General features: G+C 33.3%; 1 protein-coding gene across 3 annotated transcripts in view; it reads right to left on the reverse strand.

Moving 5' to 3' along the window:
* LOC128213016 (GTP-binding protein Di-Ras2-like) overlaps window positions 1-22,405 on the reverse strand; it is a 169,521-nt gene that overhangs the window by 88,638 nt on the left and 58,478 nt on the right. The window contains exon 1 of one of the 3 annotated variants that reach the window (XM_052918480.1): window positions 6,333-6,622. The exons of the other annotated variants lie outside the window; for them this stretch is intronic. Coding sequence (XP_052774440.1) covers window positions 6,333-6,416 — 84 coding nt within the window. The 5' untranslated portion in view covers window positions 6,417-6,622. Of the gene's footprint in view, window positions 1-6,332; window positions 6,623-22,405 lie in introns of those variants that run through there. 3 annotated transcript variants of the gene reach the window in all.

The following is a 22,405-nucleotide window of genomic DNA, read 5'->3' on the forward strand; positions in this document are numbered from 1 at the left end:
CTCAAGATGTTATTCTTCATATTTCAGTGGGCTGATCAACTTCCCACTAATTGACAAGCTGAGAATGACAATCACCAGAACAAAATATGAGGACATGTGTGGGAAGACACTCAAATGTTAAGGCAAAAAGTGGGTACAATGTCGCTTTGAATTATTCTTGCACAAGGAAAAACAATGGAATTTGAAATAAATCCATACCAAGGCGTATTGAATACATTTTCGAGAGCTTACAACTTGCCTAGAAGTCAAAACGTCTCATTATTTCTAAATCCAGTTGGTATGACAATTCTTGTCATTGCAAACCCGTGATTTTTCTTGCAAATATTTAAACTGCCTATGCCTTCTGATTGGGGGAAAAGCGCAATAAAAGCCAAAATCAGGAACAATAAGGCCATGACATTGTTATAAATAAAACTGATTTTTTACCCATTTTGGGGGAAAACTAGCATTTATTTTAGGGACAATGGAGGGTTTTTAATTGGGAAAATGGTTGTTAACGGGAGTTGTCCTGCAGCTATCCTGTATCATATTTTCAACTTCAACAGTTCAAGCCCGGTAAGGTTACTCTCATGGAACACGCTTCGTCCCATATTTGCAATATCGAGTGTACCAGTGTTGTTAATGTCAATGTGGAAAGCAGTACAAACAATGTGAACGACTTTAATTGCCATTTCTGGAACTAGTACATTTTAAATGAATGATATTTGAATGCAAAAATAGACCCTAATTTTGATAATGCAATTAATGGTTTTATTTGATCTGTTCAACAACATCAGTGACAAATAATGTGAAACTTTAATTATCTATCTGTTTTCAAAAGAAAAAAAACAGATAACATACAGCTACGTTTTGTAAACATTCAATGTCGCGTTCTCTTGGCTTCTGGAATACAACATTAGGCGAGGAAAAATGAAAACACCATCTTGTTTGGCACTTGAACACATACAACATATATAAGGCATACATTAATGAATCGAAAGCCAAGGCCCATTATAAAAATGTTAGTAAAATCACATGTTTTATAAACACACGTTTTAACAAATGTGTTGATAAAAACCGTTGGTCAATATTTCTAACAACTTATTCCAATGCAAAACGTATATTTGAGAAATTGTTAAAAGCATTGAGTAAAACTCAATTATATTTAATATTTTTTCTTTGGAAATTTGAATAAAAGTTTTAAATCGAAATATTCTATTAGTGAATGCGCTTTTTAAAAAGGTTTAGAAACATATACGATGTTTAATAACTTTTGATGTCATGAAAATTGACTTAAGTATTTTAGTGATATTGGGTTTAGGGCTTTGACATCTTGTATGGATATTTTATTTTGAAAAAAAAATTCTAAAACAATTTTAAGAAATTAAAATGTAAGAATATGATCCTCATAGAACTATTCTAGAACTTGATGTATTTGAACGGCCCAATTAATGTTCTTGCACATATATGTTTTAAGCTATTGCAAAAATGTACGATTGCTTTAATCTATGGTACTTTTCAACACTTAAAATGCTCATTTTGCCTTATTTTAGATGCGAAATTCACAAAAACCACTCTCATTTAAATACAATTGCGTGGAAATACTGTTTGTACTTGGAACGGTTTCTGAGGATTAATTTGTATTCATGAACAATTTACATGATTAGTTCCAGTCAATCTTCTTCTTGCGGCGGAAATTGCTAAATAAAACCTGTCCAGAATGCATGATGCTTAAGCATCATTATTTTCATTTATGTGCCTTCATTAGCATGACCGATTTGGTATTATAATTATTTAGAACTTCATATTCAAAGAAAAGTCTTCTTTAGTTTAAGACAGTTGATAATGAGCTAGTACAAAAAATGGCATGATTTAAAATTCTCGCCATTTCTGATTTGGCGGGCATTCAACTTGCCTAGAAATCCAAACATTTTTGTTTAAGTGCAATTTGTAAGGATAATGATAATTATGATAATTATTAAGGAAATTATATTTATGATAATCAAAATAAGCCATTTTTTAATTTGTAAAATGACGTTTAAGTAGATGATTCGAGGGGTTTAACATCAGCGGGAACTATCATAGTTACACACATAAACGATGACACAATGTAGAGAAATTGGCATTTAATTTAGATGATTGCTTACACTAATCGTCACGATTAACTTACATGACACGAACCACTTTAAAACATGATTTTACTTTAGGGCAACCAGAATGATAAAAAGCAACGCAGAAAAGAACGAAATTGGATGATAAATAAAACTAAGACTGGGTATATCAGTATACTTTATGTTCAATTATTTGATGGAAACCGCTCTGGAAACACACACACGAACGGTACATTCTTCATTAATAGCAGTGGTGATGGCCAGCTTTACTCAAATACCCCTATGGACTAAGAAGGCAAAAAAAAAAAAATTCGAAAAATAAAAGCGCAAAAAAATATTCCGTTTATTTAATGTAACCTAGAACATGTCCGCTTTTTCCCAACACAATTATACAAAAAATGCAGGGACAAATCCAGTTTTCAAAAATAAACCCTGTTTAGGGTCAAATCTCCTTTTCTACCCTGTAACACTGTATAAGTTACTATAAACTCAACAAATAGAAAGAAAACACGTTATAAGGGTGGTTATCTTCTCGGTCGACCTCTGCGCCATACTATATTATTCTACTTTGCATTATTCTAAATAAACACAGTGTTGGTGGGCGGACTATTTTGACCCAAATCATTTTCTGTTTTGTTCAACATTTATTTATATATTATTTAATTCCTTCATGTATATTTTAAAAACATATTCTACGATACTCTTAAATATGGGCCACACAGTACTCACATAGTAGTATATTACGCTTTTTGGTATGACGCTTTCATGTTTTATAGTAGACACATATAAGTTTGAATTTAACTTATTCTTTTTTTTATTTTCACACAATCGAATTTTATTTTTATAATGTCGCATTTACCTATCTTAAGTACGTTTCGTATGTTTTATGAAATTGTATTGATGTCGATTTTATATTTGTTTACATTACTGTGTACAACGACATTGACTATATTTATAAAATTAGGCGTTTAATCAAAACAAGTTTCAAGTTTCAAGTTTCAAGTATATTCATTAGATATAAATACGGACGGAGCATTGCATGAATAAAATATCAACTTCTAAAAAGGGTTTCCAAGTAACGTTCCCGCAAATATCGTCACACTTAATCAAATGAACCAGGTTGTTTTGATCCAGGGAATACTGACTCTGTCTAGAGGTTACGGTGTTTTATTGTGTAACTATATAGCACGTCAATAAACTCATTCACCCGATGTAAACCAACACGAAACCTTACAACTAATGACACAATGTCTAGATGTTTTTAATAATCTTATTTACAGAACAGTCGATGTCGCTGTATAACTCATTTACCCGGACGAACCAATTTATATATTTGTTTAGTGTATTTGTTGTCTTGTTTTGTTGTAAGTTCCCCGTTGATGGCAATGTCGTCCTTGATCAGCGACGTTTGTCATTATTGACACGTTCGTCCTTGCTTCGTATACGTCCCTCGTTGATAACATGTTTGTCCTTGATTCTTGCACGTCTCTCAATAATTGTTTGTTTGGTTTGATCAAGCGCTTATTAAATGCATAAATCCAAAAGATTGATATTCATGAATGAATATATTATATTGTATGTTCTTGAAAGCGGACTAATGTTCAAGATAGTCATATGTAGGAATCAACTGAAACGTTGAAGACAGTTTACATAAACTTAAGTTGGTATGTACGCATCTGAAAACCTTACCTAGAGCTAAAATAATAAAATCCTTTGTACTTGCATTAATTTTATAATTGCATTTCTCGTCTTGTTATTATGAATGTAGACAGACAAAGCATAATCTTGACGAGAACAATATCTGATTGCAATTTCCCCGATATTTTACAAGTATCCAACCACCGATAATGATTTCAAATATCCCTGAGAAAATATTGTTACATATTGACTGATCAAGTGATATTTCTTGTAATTCAACGCGACACTTTAACATCAAGTAGCTTTTGTTTTGCGGAACACAAGTTATTCTCTTATCTGTTTATGTGATCATTTCCATTTAGCAAAACGGACATTTTTACGGACAAGTTCATAGTTACTGTATATGTATTGGAAAGTCATTAAACGATTTATCCTATTGTTACCACAAACCGTTTGACCACTTTTGTTACCAACCAAATGGCATGATATTTGAGGTATATATCCAGTACATACAACTTAATTTCTTGGAAAAAAATCACGTTCTCTGATGAAATCACAACAGTGTTTATACCAGAAATATTCTCTTCAACGTCAAAACACTTAATCAAATTAACAAGAACGTCAATGTATTGATTTTCAATCAAGAGTAGAGCTTACTCGATCTTATTTTACCACCATATTCCTCACAACAAACTCATTCAACCACTAGTTGTCAAGGCCACAATTAATATAACAATTTGAGACAAAGAAAGCCTAGATTTTTTGATAATATTTATTTCCAGACAAACGGAGGCCGTCGTTCGCATGTCTCGCAATAATACACTGGAGAGTACAGGAACAGGCCCAGTAATAAACAACGCAAACCGCATATTTCTAGGACCAAACAGACGCTGAACAAGAGACACATAACGTACAATAGTTATATTTTATTCAACATTGTTCTGTACAATACGGAGATATATATTTGGACAACAACAAAGCTGGGAAACCACTTTGAACGAGCCCAAATAAGTATTCAGTATTGTACAGAACAGTGTTTAATTCTTAATAATAAATTAAAAAGGCGTTTTAACAGATCTTGACAACATTTTGTTTGTAAACGAACGAGATTTGATCATGGTTGTAAAGAGGATTTATGTCATTCTACCATAAGAGCGTCTGTCGATCCAGCTTTTTATTCGGAACCATTCGGTCTTTATCGAACGTTTAACATGGGACCTGTGAATCGTACAATACGGGAATAATGATGGATGTTTGATACGCGCGTGCGTTCCGATACGGTAATATATTGTATGGTCACTTGTTGAAAATGAGAGTTTACGATTGTACTCATAACTTAGGTATATAATAATTACCAATATTAAGCATAATATTGATAATATAAAAAAACACTGAACGACGGACACAAATCGTTCAATAATTACTAACATTATGCAGCATATTGCTGGTACCCAACACAAATCGACAGACACAGATCATTCAATCATTACCAGCATTAACCATATATTGCTGGTACCAAAACACTGAACGACAAACACAGAGCATTCAATAAATACCAGCATTAAGCAGCAGATTGCTGGTACCTAAACACTGAACGACAGACACAAATCGTTCAATAATTATCAATAATTAGCAGCATATTGCTAGTACCTACAAAGATTGAACAAGAGACACAACACGTACTAATCACACACACAAACATATCCCTTTCCAAATATGAAAGAACATATGCAAGAGCTACAGAGGCTCATAGTTTCATTTAAACTTAATTACTCTTATGTTTTCAACTCATTTAGTCTGAGAGTACAAAAACATTTGATCGCAACCTAGTAGTTACAAAGTTATTTTGATACCCTTAATGTCTTGAAATTTTGTGGCACGACTTTTTCGACTGTAAATATGTTCTAATATATCTTAATATGCCATATGTATAAGCATAAGTATGTGTTGAAATATGATTCATTTTCGGTTTGCAAATATTTGTATGGATTATACAAAGATTTGCAAACCGAAATGACTTATATTTGAACACATTAGTCAACATTTAAAGTGACACTCTTATTCAAAATCAATACATAAACATGTTTAACAAACATAAATTTTGACTGAAAACCCTTAAAGTACTTACTGAATAATGCATTTATGGAAAATACTAACTACTGATAACAAGATTGTAACCATGTATTTAATAGCAGAAAATGCAAAAATATTAAATGATTGGTGAATGCTAAAAGATTTACTGTGGTCTTCTATAGACGAATAAGGAAGAAATACTGTGTTTAATGCTCATTTCTTTCAAATTCAACTCGATATTCTTAATAAGAACCATTTTTTTTACATGTATTCATCCTATTTGGAATATTAAAAAAATATTATTAATTGTGATAAATTTTATTTGGGAGTAAGAGTGCATCTTTAAAGATACAACAAACATCATACCAATGATTCTTGCATATCACATTAAAAACACTCCCCTATTAGTTTAATCTTCACTCTGTATAAGAAAATAAAAGGAATGTCAACAAATCGCCATTTTAATGGCCAACCACTGAACAACAATGATATCAATTGTTTTGCGTAATGATTAAATACCATCCACCAAACCTTGTCTGTGGATTGGAGGGACTCCACACGTGCATTCAGACCTGTCGTTTTCGAGTTGGACCGCATTGCTCGGCCTGACGCCATCTTGTTCTGTGTTTCCTGTATCACGCTTTATTATATCATGAAGGCTAGTATGTCCTAAACGTTATATTGCGTTACATCTTCATATGTTGGGGTAAGATAGATCAACTTTTCTCTAGTTTTTTCCACACTTATGGAACTTACACACGAAGCTTTTCTTAAATGAGGATTATTTACTTTGCTAGATAATTACTTTCTAGTCGCTTCTAATTTTCTGTCAATAATATTCAATGTTAAAAGAGACGATAAACACTTGTGCAGCCATATTATAACACATTGTTATATATATTTTAATAATATAATGATGATCAAAAGACACACCTATGAAATTTTAATCACCAAAAAACTATCCTCATGAATTCATTCCGACAAATGAACTATCTATTTTTAAGCATCAACACTTTAATAACATGTTCAGACTATTCTATCAGTAGCGAAATGAGTGTTCTACAATTGCAATTTTAATTCAGTCAACAATTAAAATTATATTGAAATGATCAATCATTAACAGATGCTTTCACACATACTAAGTATTCCCTCTGATGTATAAAGTTCAAACGCCAACCGTCTTTGTTTAGCTGAAAAACTTTTCACTTTTATTCTTAATATTCAGCTTATCCCTTTTTAAAACACAATATGCACATAACTGCATAATCCAGTATTTTGCAGCAATATTATTCAAATGTCATAATATGTAAGAAATAAAGAAAACAAATTTGCTTGAAGCACATCTGCGAAACACTCTGTAGCTGCAACATGTCCTCACAGCGATGCAACTCCGACACAATGTCAATTATTTTACAATTCCTGCCAATCTGTCTCCAGTTAGCTGTTGACCGATTGCGGGCTATTGGATTTAAGCGAAATTATACATCGATCGAGCGCTAATTAAATACATTAATCAAAATGATTCTTAATGAAATGCTCTTGTACAATAATTTGCCATTCGGAGATTAGCCATTATTATATTGGCATCAAATTGACATTCCAAAGGGTCTTTAACTGATGTTCTTGTAAGCGGAATAAGTATCAACATAGTCATAGGCAATCTATATTTAGATGCAGAACATTGAATATCTATTTCTTTGAACGTAACAAACATATTAGTCTTAAATACTGATTTTAAGACTACAATCTTAAGCGATAATAGTTTACTACTCCGTAGAAGTTTGCGTGCAAAGCAAAACACAACACAAACAGTATTAACTGGGGTCAAACAATGCTCATTTTAAATAAAAAAGTTGCAGAGAAAACCTTTGTCACCTTCTGGTAGTTCAAGTGCTTTTAACTTCGTTTGATAATTACATCTTGTATCGTGATAAAACTTCAAAATTCTGTATATACTTGTCATCGTCAAGTTTATTTTTGTCGTCTGCATTTTCGTTTGGTTACATTTATCACAATCTTAACGGAAAACAATACCTTATTGCATTTCTCCCGTAGCTAACAAAGCATCCGCCTACTGATATCATTCTAAGATTTCCCTCACAGAAATTAATGTTACATTCTGACTGCTTAAGTCATAGAGCATGCGATTCAAAACGTCAATGGTGCATGAATAAACTATTTTTGATGAGCTCAAATTCTTCCCTTATCTGCAATTTCGCATTTCCAGGAACTTGAAGAAATGAAAACCAAACATTTACCGTCTGACATCGGACACGTTCTACGGAGTTTTACTGAATATTTAATGTCTACAGGTAGAAATAATTTCTGATGTAATGCTTAAAATGTTGTATAAATTTTATATCAGTTGAATAAGGCACATGTTTAAAATATCTCGAAATTTGTGAGGCATAAGAAATCGATGAGCTTCCAATACATTGTGATGAATCTACAAATTATTGCTCAAATGAAACACAAAAACAAATGTTAAATAGATATTTAATTTGGCCGAAATAATAGGCTGCTAGATTGATAATGATATTAACATAGATATTAAACTGATTTCAAAAAAGCAGCCATAAATCCTGAAGCTTATGATACACAACATCAGAAAGCATAATAAATTGAAAACTTAATATATACTATATTCTTAATACTCAATGATAATAGTGGAAAGAAATTAAAATTAACCATAATAGCAAACTTGCGATGAAGATATTGTCCGATAAAAAATATGGGGACTGGGTGGAAGGGAGGGAGAAAACAAGCGTCCAAACCGGATTAAAACAAAATAACACGTGCGAAAGGCGCCAAATGAAGAAAGGCGGAAAAATGAACCTACGGGATTGAGAAAGAGTTTCCTCCCTTATTAATTATTAAATTTCGTCAACATTTGTTGAATGGCCGACATCAAGAAATTACTGTGGTTTATGGAAGCCAACTATGCTCTCATTCATAAAAAGCAAACAATTGACGTATTAAAAAAATGTGAAATATTTCCGTTTCGACATGTTGCCATCGTCAGCTTTAGTAATTTATTATCATGATATGCGACAGATTCGTTGAAGGCGATGTGTATCATTTCTTATAGCTACATATACTTATTGTTCAAGTATTTCTATATATTTTTTGTTAAATTAAATTGTCATTACCATGCATAGTTGTTTAAGCGTTGTTGTTTTCAAGAAATAGTACACACCACGGGTTCTACTTGCAGCGTAGTAAAATGTATACCGTCCATATACATCCGAGGTTGTTTTTGATGGCATCTGTTTATCAAAGTGGAGCCTGGAACCGTATGATTTGTGAACGAGAGCAATCATTTTTTTCATTGGAAACATGGAACATGCCATGAAATTATTCAATTCTAGGGAAAGCCTGGATGATATCAAACACGATAATTATTCACTTTCCGCAATCATCCTGATGTTTATCTCGTGATTACAATTCATTTTAGCTAATGCATCAAACTTGCCTGCAATTCAAATGCAAATTCTGACAGTTCAGCTCACGGACAAAATGCACATCGGGACCAATATGTGTGGGCTTAGGAAATATCCCGAACGTCACAGTTAATTCAGAGATGTATCTGAATTGTTGTCGAGATGAAGGAAGATAACTATATCCCTACGAGTTTATGTAATATCACGCACACGAGGGAGTAAAACGCCGTAATTGATCAAGTTGTTATAATATATCACTTCTCCACCTTGCAATGCATCAATGCGTTTTTGTTTTGTATAAATTATGTAGGTATGTAGACTACATGTTTTCGTTCCATGGTGTTTTGGCTTTTATGCAATAAAATAATTTTCTTCATATGGATTTCTATCCAAATACAATCAATTATATGTTACAAATTAAGATACAAGAAATATTAAAATGGTTTCTAAGCTGTGCAACATAAGACTATTTATTATGAAAGTTGACGTCAGTGACTTACAAAGGAGTTCATCAATGACATGTTTAGAATGATGATAGTTATATGCAACATAATCATAATGATCCAGTTTGTATTGATTGATGTTATATAGCTAGTCAGTGACAATATTGGAATAATATGCAACATAATTATAATTTTGCTAGTTGCATGAGGCTAGGCAAGGAAATTTGTCAGTGACCTTGTTGGAATGATAATAGGTATGTGCAACATGATCATAATGATGTAAGTCAGTGACTTACAAAGGAGTTAGTCAGCGACCTTGTTGGAATGATAATAGGTATGTGCAACATGATCATAATGTTATAAGTCAGTGACTTACAAGAGAGTTTGTCAGTGACCTTGTTCGAGTGATTATAGGTATGTGCAAGATAAGCATAATGTTATAAGTCAGTGACTTACAAAAGAGTTTGTCAGTGACCTTGTTCGAGTGATTATAGGTATGTGCAAGATAAGCATAATGATGAACGTCAGTGACTTACAAAGAGTTAGTCAGTGACCTTGTGTGAGTGATAATATGTATGTGCAAGATACGTTTAATAATATAAGTCAGTGACCTTGTTGGAGTGATAATAGGTATGTGCAAGATTAGTATATTGATGAAGTCAGTGACTTACAAAACGGTGTATCGATGACCTGGTTAATGATTATAAATATAGGAAACATCATCATAATGATCCAAATTGCATTGCGTGATGATATCAAACTAGGGAGTGACCTTGTTGGGCTTTGACTATGTTGGAATGATACTAAGTAAAATTTTGGGCGAAAGGAATTACTCGTATTCGTATTTATCTGATGTTCTTGAAAGCGGAAGAAGTATCAACATAAGTCATACGCAAGAATTGATTTAAACGCGGGAAGATATTTAGATGCAGAACATTGAATTTCTCTTTTTCTCTGAACTTGACAAAAAATCTAAATTTTAAAGTGTATATACTGAATTCATGACTTCAATTCCATGCGATAATAGCTAACTACTCAATAGAAGTTTGTATTCAAAGTAAAAAACACTAACAATGTGAACCGGGGTAAAACAAACCTCAATTTATAATAAAAAAAGATGCAGAAAAAACCTTTATCACCTTCTGGTATAAAAAAACTGTTTTCTACTCCTGTATCAGGATAAAACTTCAATATTCCGTACATGTATATACTTGCCTGCATCGTCAAGATATTTTTGTCGTCTGCCTTTTTTTAAAACAAAAGTGCAGGTTGCCTTAGAATTGGTCGTCAGCGACCGCATTACAAATCCTTCTATTTTGATTTATTCAGAAAGCAGATACTTCTGGAGATTAACTCCACGGAGATTTTGAGAGAGTCGTTGAACGAAAAGGGCAAAAACAACAGCAAACTGATTAGTTGTATTGTTATAATCTTACTAGTAATTTTGTTCACCTTCGACATCACCAAAGTTGCATGTCTTCAGGTATTTTATATCGATGAATGACAAAAACTTGAAGCTTTGTTCACTTTCGACCTCACTACAGTTCGCATGTCTTCAGTTTTTTTACATCAATGAATGCCAGAAAGTGCATATTTGGTCCTTCTTCGTATTGATTTTCTTTCTGCACATGACCTGCCTCTAGTGTGCTTTAAAACAGTATTTATGCAAGCAGCTGCAGAAACAAGCTCAGTAGCAAAAAGTTTAAACATTAACCCGGTTTAGTGGCACTGGGTAAACGCCAAAGACATAGAACATATAATCACAAACAAGAAACATAGAAGAACAGCACAAAACTCCACAAACAGCACAGTGCATACATACTAAATATAAAAAACTAGGTATGTTTATCAAGAATTGTTAGGTACCGCCTTGGAACGGTCAGTACAATGTAAATTTACTGGGGGTTGGCCATATCAATGTCGTGTCAAATTGTCTTATGTAGGTTTGTGATGTCTTTGTGCAGCTGTGTGATGTTTTTGTACCAAATTTGCTTGTGCAGAGGTCTGTGTGATACAACAGTATCGTAATAAGAAACCATGTAAACTATTCGCATTGGATAATAATCTTAGGTTGAACAACCAGATGACAAAACAAACCATTTAAATCGGAAGAGTATTGCCAGACACTACGACTTTGAACTCATTCGATAGAATAAGACCTATTTTGGTTCAAAGGTAGTCTGATTAGATTGATTGATAACGTTTGCGTGTGGCTGTTTGGTCGCAAACAGTATTTCACTGTGAAATAACTATATTTTGAATTTATAGAAAACCCAAAGTTTGAAACAAATCTCTAACAAGCAGCGGCTTCCTAGTTTTCCTTTTACATTTTAGGACATGATTTGTTTTCAAAATATAATTCTTCATATTTCTGTGGGCTGATAAACTGCAAACCATTAAGCACCACAGCCCATGATTACGAACGGTCTCAAGTTCAAGTCAAGTCTTAGACTCAGAAAAATTATATCTTTAATTACCTAGAATAATCTTAATTACATTGTTTATACACAAAAATAATAAAAATCAGCAAATGTCATCAACAGGACTTAACTAGAAGGACAATATTTTTGAAGATTTTCAGTTTTGCCACATGAGCTCTGGAAAACATCTGAGGACATGAGTGGGCGGACAAGGACATATTAATGGGAAATTGAAATAGGCAATAATTGAATGATTCATCCGATAAGTATCAACTACTTAAAGTTTACGGAAAATATTGCAATCATTCTTGTTATCTTTGTATTTACTTTTTGTATATAGGTTTTGCTCTCCAATTTTGAGGAATATTTATCTTTATGGTTAGGCAATATGTTCAAGTCTGATAAAGGTGTTGAAGGCATGTTGTTTTAACGCTAAAGCACGGTTAAAGGTTAAATGTCGAGCAACATATAATACTGCAGGTTGATAACTACAACTTGTTCAAGACGACGATCATTTACCGCACTGCAAATCAATTCCAGTAACTTTACAGTCCCAGTCACCGAGTTTTTGATTTTCATTACACTGTTTGCTTTCCGGCCATTTAGACTCCTTCGCCAAAAAACATACTATTGATATAATCATACTGCCAAAAAAATAATAGGTCAGATAAAAGCATTTCAAATAAATTGGCATCTGTCTAACTTCCAATTCTGCGAACTTTCCTTTAACGCTCGTTTCACGTTCGTAGCATCTCACATCTACATAGCTATCACTAATTGGCTGCGACTTTCATAATAAAAAATGAAAATATGCGGTGTGCCTTTAACAAGGTCGGCATTATCGCATGTCACATACACGTATGCACCTATTTAAGGTGTTTTTAACAAACTTTTTAATTCGATTGTGTGGAATCTATTTGTCAAATTATCGTTTTCAGCTGTTTGAAATGTATGTGACAAAATATCGTACGCAGTGGTTTAAAATTGATCGTATGAAGCTGTCTACAATCTTGGTGTTAAATTGTCCAGATGTGTACAATATGGTTGTCAAATTATACACCTTATATGTGTCTGCATCCTATATTTGTCTGCAACTGCGCACCAGACGACGCAACAATTCAATGTAATTAGCAATATTTCCTGAACAAGTAAATATATCAGACTTTAATTTCCAGTAAGTACCTCATGGGACGAAATTGATGAAATTAGCAAATTTTGTTGTCAACGGTGTCTGACAATTTGTCTTCAAAATGATTGCGTGATTCAATTTTACCATGAATATGAATATGAGGATAGACCGTAGGGTTCAATGTATTACTTCTTATCATTATTATACTTCAAGAACACAACTGGACTGGGATAGTATTTAATATTAAACTTAAGTTAATCTTATGGACATACAGTCACTATATTGGTCAGTTATTAATAACAAGTAGTCCGATTAATTACTTCGTTATTAGACCTAATTAAACTTATATTGAATACCAGCCCAGACCAACAGTGACTTTATAGAGTTATCAAATTCAAAAACACAGTTAGTTAGAAAGTGTAACGTGTCACTCGTGTTTCAATGACCGTCCCTGGGCAGTATATAAAACCCATACTTTATTTCGAATTATAGGCGGTCTGTTTGTGTTGTCTGTATGTTCTGTGTCCCTCGTTCAGTGTATATTGGGTCACAGTCTTGTGCCTGTAAATATAGTTTTAACTTAAAACCATGATAAATGTTATTGGCACCTGTCGTTTTCATCTTATTATAGAGTCATTAGTTTAAACAATCATTTTTGCCTTCTCCAGTATACAAGTTGAATAGAATACTACAGTAACATTTTTTTTTAATAATTGGCAACATGCACACATGTATTAACTGACGTGTATTTTATTTTTTAAAGTTCGTATTTGATTAATGATACTAGTGTTGGGCGATCAGCTTCCCACTGATTGGTTTAACCAGTACTTATTTCAGATAGTAATACATAAATCATGAGTATTGGAACTGATATTTAACAAAGAAAAAATATAACGTGAACTCAAATGTAATAAAAGCTATGCTAACAGTATTGTACATTCGATAGAATTGAACAGTAATCTGGGGTGGTATTCAATATGCAATTTAAGTCTTCAGCCATTCTTATAGCCGTGCATCATTGGCTCCATTCACTGTATTGGTCTGTTATTTATATCGAGCAGTTTAATTAGCTACATCGTTCTTGGATCAAATTAAGGCCAAAATGGAATACCATCCCAGAACAACTGGTTTTTCTGAGTCTCTCTTCTGAGAAGACGTGATTAACAAACACCAATGTGTTGACACCTAAATGCTAATGCATAAACTGTGTACAACATCGTTTTTGATTACTTCTACATTAGATATAGCAATATTCTAAGGTGTATATTTTATCGGAACGGAGTGAAAACTATCGAGTGATCTGGTGTTATAGATGCAAAGGCACTGTGTAGGAGTTGTTTCATACTGATGCGATCCGCTAGTGACACTTAATATTTGACGACATGTAGCAGGGTACAAATATGACAACAAAAGCATGAACGTACAACATTGACAAAGTATGCATTGACTAGGAAACAACCACTAATGGAGCTTACAGACAATCTTAAAGGTATATAGTTGATGCCCTTAAAAGAGGAATAATTGTCAACATAATCACACGTAGGAATTAGCTGAAACGCTGACTTTTCACTTAAAATCTGTTGACCAATCTTTAGTTGGTATGTATGCATCTGAATATCTTAATACCTTACCTGAAAGTCGAATTTTTAAAAACCTTCGTACTTGCATTCATTTTATGATTGCATATATCGATATAGAGAGACGAAGCATAATCTTGACGAGAAATAATATCTGATTGCAATTTCCCCGATATTTAACAAGTATTTAACTACCAATAATGATTTCATATCTCCCTTAGAGAAAATATTGTAACATATTGACTGATCAAGTGATATTGCTTGTAATTCAATGCGACACTTTAGCATCAATTAGCTTTTCTTTTGCAGAACACAAGTTATTCTCTTATCTGTTATATGTGATAATTTCCAGACAGCAAAGCGGATATATTTGTATAGTTTATCGTAGGTATATGAAGAAACAGAATTGACATGTTATAATTATTACTATGTTTTTATTAAACGATGTATTCAATTGTTACCAAAACCTGTTTGAACTCTTTTGTTACCAACCAAACGGTACAATTTTTTTAAAGAATAAATCAAATTCAGTATATAAAACTGAATTTTGTGAAACCAACAAAATCTTTCCTGATAAGTTAACGCCAGTAGATCGTAGTTTATACGATAACTTTTCTTTTCAACGTCAGAACACTTAATCAAATTGACAAGGATGTCAATGTATTGATTTTCAATCTACAGAAGAGCTTACTCGATCTAATTTAACCACCGCATTCGTTATTAACAAACTCATTCAACCATTTGACAATGCCACAAGAAATCTAACAATTGTGGACCAACAAAGTCTTGATTTGTTTGATAATATTATTTTCCATACAAACGGAGGTCGTCGTTCGCATGTCTTGCAATAATACACTGGAGTGTAGCGGAACAGGCCCAGTAATCAACAACGCAAACCGCATATTTCTAGTACCAAACAGACGCTGAACGAGAGACACAAAACGTAAATAATTATATGCTATTCAACATTGCTCTGTACACTACGGAGATATATTTGGACGAGAACAAAGCTGGGAAAACCGCATTTGACGAACCGTTAGGCTGTGTACGAGTTCAGATAAATCCCGTATTGTACAGAACAATGTCAAATTACTTTTTTCTATACCTACATTATTTTAAAGAGTGCAATGATTAAGGCGTTATTATCAGATTTTATAACATTTTGACGTTTCCATTTTAAACAATCGAGAATTGATCATAGTTATAAAGTGGAGTCATGTCATTCTACATTTAGAGCGTCTATCGATCACGACTTTCATTCGAAACTTTTTTAAGCGTTATCAAAGGTTCACCTGTGAATCGTTAAACACGGCAAAAATACCCAATTTTTTCCGATGCGGAAATATATTGTATGGCCACGTGCTGAAGACGAGAGTCTACAGTTAGACGTATAAAAAAGGTATATAATATTAACCAATATTAAGCAGAATATTGCTAGTACGAATAAATCTGAACAAGAGACACAGATCATTCAATGATTAAAAATGATAAGCAGCATATTGTTTTACCAACATTAGATTGAACGAGAGATACAGATCATTCAATATTTACCAATATTAAGCAGCGTCTTGCTAGTACCAAACAAAGATTGAACGAGGGACACAGATCATTCAATAGGTAGTTACATTAAGCAGCATATTGCTAGTACCAAACAAAAATTGAACGAGAGACACAACACGTACAAACCATACACACAGGTATATCGCTATTTAAATCTGAAAGAACATATGCTTTAGATACAGAACCTAATATTTTCACTTATACTTTATTACTCTTATGTTTTCAAGTCAATGAGTCTGAAAGTACGAATACTTTTGATCGCAACCTAGTAGTAACAAAATTATTTTGATACTCTTATTGTCTTGAAATTTTGTGGTACGACCTTTTGGACTGTAAATACGTTCTAATACATCCCAACATGTCATATGTATTAGCTTATTTATGTGTTAAAATTTTTGCAAGTAATTTTCGATTTGTAAATCGTTGTATAACGCCCAAGTCAAAATTTAAGGCTGCAATTTACATCCAACCAATGATTCTTGCATATCACATTAGAAAACACTCGGTTTAATCTGTACTATGTATACAAACATATATGGATTGATAATAATTTCAATTTTTATGGCCACCCAATGAACAACAATAATAACCAAACTTTTGCGTAATGATAAAATATCATCCACCATACCTTGTCTGTTGATTGAAAGGACTCCACACCTGCATTCAAGCCTGTCGTTTTCGAGTTTGACCGCATTGCTCGGCCTGACGCCATCTTGTTTTGTGTTTCCTGTATCACGCCTTATTATATGCTGTAGGGTAGTATATTCTGATCGTAATAGTGCGTTACATCTTCATATGGTGGGGTAAGATTGATCACATGTTTTCTATTGTTGTTCTAAGCATACGGAACTTACACACGAAGCGTTTCTGCAATCAGAGTTATTTGCTTGGCTAGATAATTACTTTCTAGTCGCTTCTAATTTTCTGTCATTAATATTCAATGTTAAAAGAGACGATTATCACTTGAGAAGTCACATAATAATACATTGCTGTATATATTATAATAATATGATAATGGTTAAAAGACACACCTATGAAATTGTAATCAACAAAAAACTGTCCTCATGAATTCATTCCGACAAATGAATTATTTATTTTTAAGCATCAAAACTTCAATAACATGTTCAAACAAGTCTATCGGTAGCAAAATGAGTGTTCTACAATTACAATTTTAATTCAGTCAACAATTAAAATTATATTGAAATGATCAGTCATTAACAGATGCTCTCACACATACTAAGTATACCATCTCATGTATAAAATTCAAACACCAATCGTCATTGTTAAGCTGGAAAAACTTTTCGCTTTTATTTTTGATATTCAGCTTATCCATATTTAAAACACAAAATGCACATAACTATGTAATCCAGTATTGTGTAGCTATATAATTCAAAAGTCAAAATATGCAAGAAATGAAGTAAACAAATTTGCTTGAAGCACATCTGCGAAACACTATGTAGCTGCAACATGTCCTCACAGCGATGCAACTCTGACACAATGTCAATTATTTTACGATTGCTGCAAATCGTTCTCCAGTTAGCAGGTGACCGATTGCGGGTTATTGGCATTAAGCGAAATAAAACATCGATCGAGCGCTAATTAAATACATTAATCAAACATATTCCTAATGAAATGCTCTTGTACATTAATTTGCCATTCGGAGATGAGCCATTATTTTACTGGCATCAAATTGACATTCCAAGGTTTTTAATCTGATGTTCTTGAAAGCGGAATAAGTATCAACATAGTCATAGACAATCTATATTTAGATGCAAAACATTGAATTTCTCGTTTCCTCTGAACTTAACAAACATATTTGTCTTTAAGTGTATAAATACTGATTTTATGACTGCACTCCTAAGCGAAAATAGTTTAATACTCTATAGAAGTTTGTGTCAAACAACTCTCAATTTTAAATAAAAAAAGTTGCAGAGAAAAACCTTTTGTCACCTTCTGTTTGTTAAAGTGCTTATAACTTCTTTCAATCATTACATCTTGTAGCATGATAAAACTTCAATATTCCGTATTAACTTGCAGTCGTCGTCAAGTTTTTTTATCGTCACCATTTTCGTCTGGTTACATTTACCACAATCTTAACGAAAAACAATACCTTATTGCATTTCTCCCGTGGTTAACTAAGCATCCAACCACTGATCTCATATGAAGAATTCCCTCACAGAAATTGATGTTACATGCTGACTGCTCAAGTCATAGTGCATGCAATTCAAAACGTCAATGGTGCATCAATAAACTATTTTTTGTGGAGCTCAAGTTCACTCCTTATCTGCAATGTCGCATTTCTAGTAATTTGAAGAATTGAAAACCAAACATTTACCGTCTAACAGCGGACACTTTCTAATGTGTTTTACTGAATATTTAATGTCTATATGGAGAAATGATTGCTGATGTAATGCTTAAAATTTTGTATAAATTTTATATATGTTGAATAAGGCACATTCTCTGAATATCTCGGAAATTGTGAGGCATAAGCAATCGATGAGATTTCATATCATTGTGACAAATCTACATATCTTTCTTATTGCGCTCAGGGAAAACAAAAACAAATGTAAAATAAACATTTAATTTGGACGAAATAATAGCCTGCTAGATTGATAATGATTTTAACATGGATATTTAACTGATGTCAAAAAGCAGCCATAAATCCTCCATCTAATGATACACAACATTAGAAAGCATAATAAAGCGAGAACATAATACCATTATTAAAATCCGAAAAAATTAAAATAGTAGAATGTAATTACAATTTACCATCATAGCAAAAATGCGATAACGAATTTGTCCGACATTGTTTATAGTGTACAAGGACAGGGTGGGGATGTGGGGAGAAACAAACGTTCGAACCGGATTAAAACTAAAGAACAAGTGAGAAAGGTGCCAACTTAAGAAGGGCGGACAAATGAACCTACGGCAATGAGAAAGAGTTCCCTCCCTTAATAATAAGTAAATTTCCTCTTAATTTGTTAAATGTCCGAAATCAAGAAATGACGTTAGTGAAGGGAAGCAAACTGTGCTCTCATTCATAGATAATAAACACAACCTAGAATACAATTTATTTGTCAAAAATTTACAATTTTTCCGTTTTGACATTGTCAGGTTAAGTAATATATTATCATGATAAGCGACAGATTCTTTAAAGGCGATGTGCATTTTTTTCTAAAATGTAGTTAATAATTGTTCAAGTATTTTTATATTATTTGTTAAAAATGATTGTCATTGAAATACATAATTGTTTCAGCGTTTTTGTGTTTAAAAGAATTAGTACCGACCATTAATGGACTGGTTGGCTTTCTTTAAGGTCACTATTGCAGGCTATCATCAGTAGAAGTAGTTCAATACTTATGTGAAAAACTACAAAAACAAGCTCAGTACCCAAAAGTTTAAACATAAACCCCGTTTAATGGCACAGGGTTAATGCCAAAGACACTGAACATAAAAACAAACAAGAGGGCCAAGATGGCCCTATATTGATCACCTCAGTAAAACTCTGTGCTATAGACTTGTTGATAATTAAAGGGCAATAACAGGGATTAGGCTTCTCTGATGTATTATGCCCATTCACATTCTCACCAAATTTTGTGATGATTGGACAAATGCTTAAAAAGTTATTGATAGGACAAGAGCAATTTTAGGTAATTTCTATAATTAAAGTGCAATAACTCTCGGGTAACTCCAGCAATTTTGCTAATTATCAAACATGTTCATACACATTCTGACCAAATTTGGTCATGATTGGGCAAAGGGTTCAAAAGTAATTGATCGGACTACATACTGGATGGTGCCTGTCTGCCCTTCCATACACCATAGGTTGAACTATTATATGTCCAGTATTTTTAAACAGGTGCGTAAAACATGACAAATATGTATTTGTTTAAAAAGATACAAAGGGCAATATCTCTTACAATATTTAGGTTGAATTTATAACTCGTCACAAAAAAATCACAATTTTCTGTGAATAAGTTTAAAGTTGATACCTTCAACGATTTTAAAACAATAAAATAACAAAATAAAATAAGATGACCCATATTCGAACCTGACTTAAAAATTATCAAAACAACCTTTCTGACAAATTTCCAGGATATTTGGACTGAAAATATTACCTAGTAGAGTGTTAACAAGGTTTTTCTATATTTGCGCTCTGTGACCCAGTTTTTGACCCGAGATGACTCATATTCGAACTTGAGCTAGAAAGCAACGACACAACCTTTCTGACAAATTTCCAGGGTTTTTGGGCTGAAAGTGTTACCTCTAGAGTGTTAGCAAGGTTTTTTTATATTTGGGCTGTGTGACCTAGTGTTTTACCCCAGATGACCCATATTCGAACATGAGTTAGAAATCATCGAAACAACCTATCTGACAAATTTCCAGGATATTTGGGCTGAAAATGTTACCTTTGAGTGTTAACAAGGTGTTTCCATATTTGGGCTCTGTGACCATGTTTTTGACCCCAGATGACCCATATTCGAACTTGAGCTAGAAATTTTCGAAACAACCTTTCTGACAAATTTCCAGGATATTTGTGCTGAAAATGTTACCTCTAGAGTGTTAGCAAGGCTTTTCCATATTTGGGCTCTGTGACCTAGTTTTTGACCCAAGATGACCAATATTCGAACTGGAGCTAGAAATTATCGAAACAAACTTTCGGACTTATTTCCAGGATACTTGGACTGAAAATGTTACCTCTAGGGTGTTAACATAGTTTTTCCATATTTGGGCTCTGTGACCTAGTTTTTGACCCCAGATGACCCATATTCGAACTTGAGCTTGAAATCAACGAAACAACCTGACTGACAAATTTCCAGGATATTTGGACTGAAAAAGTAGCCTCTAGAGTGTTAACAAGATTTTTGCTATTTTTGGGTCATGTGACTAGTTGATATTCGAACTCTTCCGAGTAATTACTGGGACAAACATAATGACCAAGTTTCGTGACAATTGATGCAAAAAAGTGACAACTAGAGTTTTAACAAACTAAGTGTGGACGGACGGACGACGGACGACAGCCGACAGACGACGGACGACGGACATTCATCGATCCTAATAGCTCACCCTCAGCCTACGGCTAAGGTGAGCTAAAAATCACAAACAAGAAACATGGAACAACACCACAAAATTGAAATAAGAGTATAAATTAATTGTAGTATTTTGTATAACTAATTTTAAACTGGAGTAAAGACATAAAAAAAACTGCTAAATTCAAATACCCACGCGATATACTTGCAGCGTAGTAAAATGTAAAGATTGCTACCATTGTAAATCGTCCATATACATCCGAAGTCGTTTCGATGAAACTGGTCGAGGAGTTCCGAATGAAAATAAAATAAAAATTTAACATGGCGATGCTCGGATGTTGTATGCATTCTTGTGATATCTCTATTGTTTAAAACCAAAGTTTTTTTTGTTTATCACAGTGGAGCATGGAACCGTATAATTTGTAGAGGAGAGCAATACTTTTTGCATGAGAAACATTAAACATGCAACGAATATTGTTCAATTCTAGGGAAAGCCAGGATGGTATCAAACATGATAAATCTTTATTTTACGCAATCAAACTGATGTTTATTTCGTGGTTAGAATTCATTACATCAGCTAATGCATCAAACTTGTCTGCAATTTAAACGCAAATTCTGACATTCAGCTCACGCACAAAAGGCAGGTCGGAACCAATATGTGTGGTCTCAAGAGCGTCGCTTCCGAAAACAGACGAGCTAAAACTGTATATAACTGTTTAAAACTATGTCAGTGCTTTCTTTATATCATGTTCCTGTGTCTGCATTCGAGAATAAGATTCAAAATAGCAAACCAGTCTTTGTATATATACCTGTAGTCCCATTGGTAGACACCCACTTACACTCTTGTATCCTTAACCCTAATCCGAGGTAAATTGCGGTGTCTAGGTTCTATCAAACTTTGAGGAGATTTATCTGAAATGTTGTCCTGATGAACTCAGGAGGATAACTCTATCCCTACGAGTTTATGTAATATCACGCACACTAGAGAGAAATACGCCTTAATGT

Source organism: Mya arenaria, chromosome 13 (assembly GCF_026914265.1).
Source record: "Mya arenaria isolate MELC-2E11 chromosome 13, ASM2691426v1".
Taxonomy (NCBI): Eukaryota; Metazoa; Mollusca; class Bivalvia; order Myida; family Myidae; genus Mya; species Mya arenaria.